Source organism: Myotis davidii, unplaced genomic scaffold (genome assembly GCF_000327345.1).
Source record: "Myotis davidii unplaced genomic scaffold, ASM32734v1 scaffold132, whole genome shotgun sequence".
Lineage (NCBI taxonomy): Eukaryota > Metazoa > Chordata > Mammalia > Chiroptera > Vespertilionidae > Myotis > Myotis davidii.
This window is the reverse complement of record NW_006285258.1, coordinates 1,289,421-1,293,682: the sequence shown is the minus strand read 5'-3', so window position 1 is coordinate 1,293,682 and position 4,262 is coordinate 1,289,421. Positions and strand designations below refer to the sequence as shown.

The 4,262-nt window shown below is 47.9% G+C and overlaps 1 protein-coding gene across 1 annotated transcript in view; it reads right to left on the bottom strand.

Moving 5' to 3' along the window:
• Positions 1–4,262, bottom strand: part of LEO1 (LEO1 homolog, Paf1/RNA polymerase II complex component) — a 27,306-nt gene that overhangs the window by 7,876 nt on the left and 15,168 nt on the right. Inside the window, exons 8-9 of the mRNA XM_006755990.2 lie at positions 3,883–4,017; positions 2,370–2,505 (exon numbers count right to left, since the gene is read on the bottom strand). Coding sequence (XP_006756053.1) covers positions 2,370–2,505; positions 3,883–4,017 — 271 coding nt within the window. The remainder of the gene's footprint in view (positions 1–2,369; positions 2,506–3,882; positions 4,018–4,262) is intronic.

Sequence of the window (4,262 nt, the reverse complement as noted above, 5' to 3'; positions counted from 1 at the left end):
CAAAAATACCCCATAGACACAGACAATAGGGTGCTGAAGGCCTGGGACGGGGGCCAGGGGCGGGCTGGAGGAGGTCAATGGGGGAAAAGGAGGACATAGGCAATACTTTCAATAATAAAGAATTAAAATAATAATAATAATTAAAATAATAATAATAAGAGACCTCTGTACCGCCCTCTAAGTAACAGCAGGCCAGGGAATAAGAGTCCACCAGAGCAAAAGCAGGCACCGGGGCTCAGATGAAATGTTCCCTCCACATCGACTCACCTCCGAGTTCCCCTGGGACTGGTTTTGAATTACTCACCTTCCTCCTCCTCGCTGTCACTGCTGGACTCCTGGTAGCGGGCACTCGGGCCCTGCCGGTTCTGCTTCCCCCGAGGATGGATTGTCCCTTGGCGAGTAGAAGCCCTCAAGCGTTGTTTTTCTTTCTGTAAAGAAGCCAATAAACCAGTGAACTTAAAAATGAACAACTTTTGTGCTCACTGGAACCTACTTTTACGGGTTCCCCGTGTCTGCAGAGGACAGACCTCTCCAAGCCACACCTGGTACCTCACACGCGATCTGCTCAGCTCTAAGGCGTGAAGGCCACACCAGGGTGAAGAGGCAGACGGCCCCTCACGCCGTCCGTCCGATCAGAACTGGCACAGGCACAGCCTGGGGCCGCCACGTCCCCTGTGCTGCCGGTCAGGGCCCAGAGAGCAGCGACCAGCTGAGCCATGTCCTCATGCCCAGCGATGCCTGAGGGAGGCCGTTTCTGTTCCCAAGAGACAGACCCTGACTGGCCCAGGCTCCACCAAAGCCCACAGAGCCCAATGTTCCTGTCTGGGCCCAACAGCTCCCGACAACAGGGTGAGAATGTGCAGGCAGGGGCCGGTCCCTGAGCCCCAAAGTGGAGCCTTCATCCCCTTCATCTGCCTGGCATCCCACATGTTGGGGTTCATAAGACAGAGGCAGGTATGAGAGGTCAGGGATGGTCTGGCATTTCTCTGAATTCCTCATTTAACTGTTCTGTATTATTGCATACAACTATAATTCTGTTGCTATACTTTCTATGTAGCAAACTGTTTCATTAAGCAGAATGTGGTTGTACTGTCAGCAGGCCCTGGCCCGTGCTCAGTGGTTAGAGCGTTGGCCTGCAGACAGAAGTGTCCTGGATTCAAATCCCTACCAAGGGCTTATACTTTGGTTGCGAGTTCAATCCCTGGCCCCAGTCAGCCATTGTTTGGCAAAGGCTCAGGACATGAATCCTGGGGGCACATGTGGGAGGCAACCAGTTGATGTGTCTCTCTCACACTGATGTTTCTCTGTCCCTCTCTTTCTCTCTCCCCCCACTCCTTCCCTATCACTCTCTCAAAAAATCAATGGAAAAAATATCCTCAGGTGACGATTAGCAACAAAACAAATCCAAAAAACAAAACCAAAACAATCACTGTCAGCAAGACGGGGATTAAGAACAAGCTCACTGGGTTCCTCGTACATGTTCAGGGAAGCGGGGAACATAGAGGAAGGCTTGGGGGACTGATGTCTCAAAGCGATCCAGAAGGGTCTCTGCAGGTCCCTCCAGCTCCCTTGATAAGAAAAGGTGGGGAAATGGAGCAAGAAGTCAGACTTCAAAGCCAGTGCCCCTGCATTCCACTGGGTTAGGCACTGTTACTGAATCTGGTTTAGTTAACTGCCTCCATGAACAAAATACAAGGAGTGAGAAGCTGAGACCCAGGGCCACACCTTCAGCAGAGCCTGACAGTGAGATACTAAGACAGACACTGAGGCAACCAGAGCCTCAGCGTGCCCTGCTGCCGAGGAATGAAATCCCATGAAGCAGGCGGGGCAATGGCTGGGACCTAGCAGTGTCAGGGGAGACTGTACCACGGCCTCCAGCTTCTCAAAGCAAGTGCTGCACAAAGGCCCATGGTGTCAATACGAGCACACACCACCCACTGTTGAATCTGTGCCTAAGTGACAGCTGTGTCAGCTTTGAAAGCCTATCAGGTGGAATGTTACAAATGGCCCTTAAAAACCACATCTACTCTGCCCGACTCCCCTTTAGGCACTTTCTGTCCTACTTTTATTCTGTTTTAGACTAAATCTCTAACACTTCCACGGATTTTTGTCATGGACTCTAAACCAGGCACAGATGATTTAAACATGCTTGAAAGTGTCTGCAGAAGTTCAGATCCTTTCAGACACCCGGTCTGTTTTATGATTGCCATTCACCGACTGTGTGGTAAATGCCTAAGCCACGAGTCCAGCTCCCTGCTCATGCCAGCTGGAAGGAACAGAGGTGGGTCAACCAGAGGTGATTAGTAAACAATTTGGGAAATGCTATTGTCAATATGTCAAAAACCCCAGCATAAGCTCAGCAAACACACCTTAATCATCTCCGTGCGCTGGCACTCGGGATCGCGACCAGCCATCGGTAAGATTCTGATCTTCTGTGTCTTTGAACATCTATCCGCAAGGGACAGGGTCATCTTTCTGTGCGTGGCACTGTCTGTAGAGTGAGGTCTGCAGGAAATAAGCAAAAATGTCTCAATAGTTACCATATACATTGTGAGCCAGTCATACCAACATCACAAAAACACAAGGCCAGCGACCATTTCTCAGTCCCTAGAAAAAAAAAGGCAGGGACACTAAACTGGATATAGCGAGTGGCAGATTTTTATCTTTCTTCATTCAACGGCTCACTGAAATATTCTTATCTCACACGCAAAGTCAAAAATGAAAAGCTGGGATGAAAAGGCTTTACAAAGATCGACCCCCCACCCCCACCTCACAGCAGTGCGTGCACAGGCCCAGGCAGCACTGACTACTAAGTGCCAGGCACGGTGGTTGTCTTTTACATGTTGTGTGAATTCACTGCCGCAGCTACTCTATGAGAAATTATTACATTTTATATATTAGAAAACTGAAGCTAAGCAAGGTTGAGAAAGTTGATTAAGGTCACACAAGTGGAAACAGGACTCAAATACAAGTTTATCTAATTCCAAAGCCTATACTCTTGACCATTACAATTCTCAAAAAGCTAAGTCATAACCAAGATTATTGTGCCTCACCCTAGCCAATTTGGCTCAGTGGATCAAGTGTCGGCCTGTGGACTGAAGGGTCCCAGGTTTGATTCCCAAAAAGGGCACATGCCAGGGTTGTGGGCTCGATCCCCAGTTAGGGGCGTGCAGGAGGCAGCCGAACAATGATTCTCTCTCATCAATGATGTTTCTCTCTCTCTCTCTCCCTCTTCCTTCCTCTCTGAAATCAATAAAAATGTATTTTTTTTTAAAAAGATTATTGTGCCCTTTAAACATAAGCATTACCCAAGGAAGATGATCTGCTTAAAATCAAGGAAACAAAAAGGAAATATTTTGTTGTAGTGTCTACAGTCTGGAGAAGGGGAAAGCCCTCAGCAGCTGGCCTCAGTGTTCTGGCTGCTCGGGGGAAACATCCCTGAAGTGGCATTGGGTGCAGCAGCCGAAGGAACAGGATGGCCCAGCCTTCACACCCACCAACGCGTCGCCTTTCCTGACTGCGTGCACACTAGCAACCTCTACTCATCAGTCTTCCAGATCTTTACTAAAAAGAAGAGACACAATGACTAGTACGTATTGTAGGCCTCTTGGCAGTTACAGTAACCACTTGAACTAAAAAGCTGGCATTCTGGTTTACATAACAGTCTCCTGTGAGTTTGGTTAGCATGACCGGGTTCCCTGTGAAACAGCGACTGTTGGTGCACTAGACAAAACAGCCTTAGAACCCAGAGAGCTGACAACCAGATCTTGCTCTCTGAAAAACTCCACTGTGAGATTATGTCAATTGGAAGTCGGGCATTTGAACAACATCTATATTTCACTGCTTTACTGTAACAAATAGTCCATTGATAAGAATAGTTACCTGAATGTGAGCTTGGTTTTGAAGACGGCTTGTCCCTGCAGACCAGTACCTTGTCTTATAAAAAGATGGTTGTGATCGCCTTGCAGTGGAGCTTTGTAAACATCAAACACCTCATTGCCCAGGTGCAGAGACATGCTGAAAAGAAGGAACCCTTCACATGTTAAAAGTCATACAGCTTTCATCCTACCATTTCACTTCCCTTAAAATGTGATCCAACTGCTGCTTTCTCTCCTTACACAGAACCCAGAAGAAAAGAGTAAAGCCAGAACATGAAAAACAACCTACCTCAAAGTAAAACAGGCTGTGACATTTACTCTGCCTCTACTACCTTCCCAGTGAAAGGTCGTTTTTCTAAACTTCCCACTTACAGCAAGCAGGTG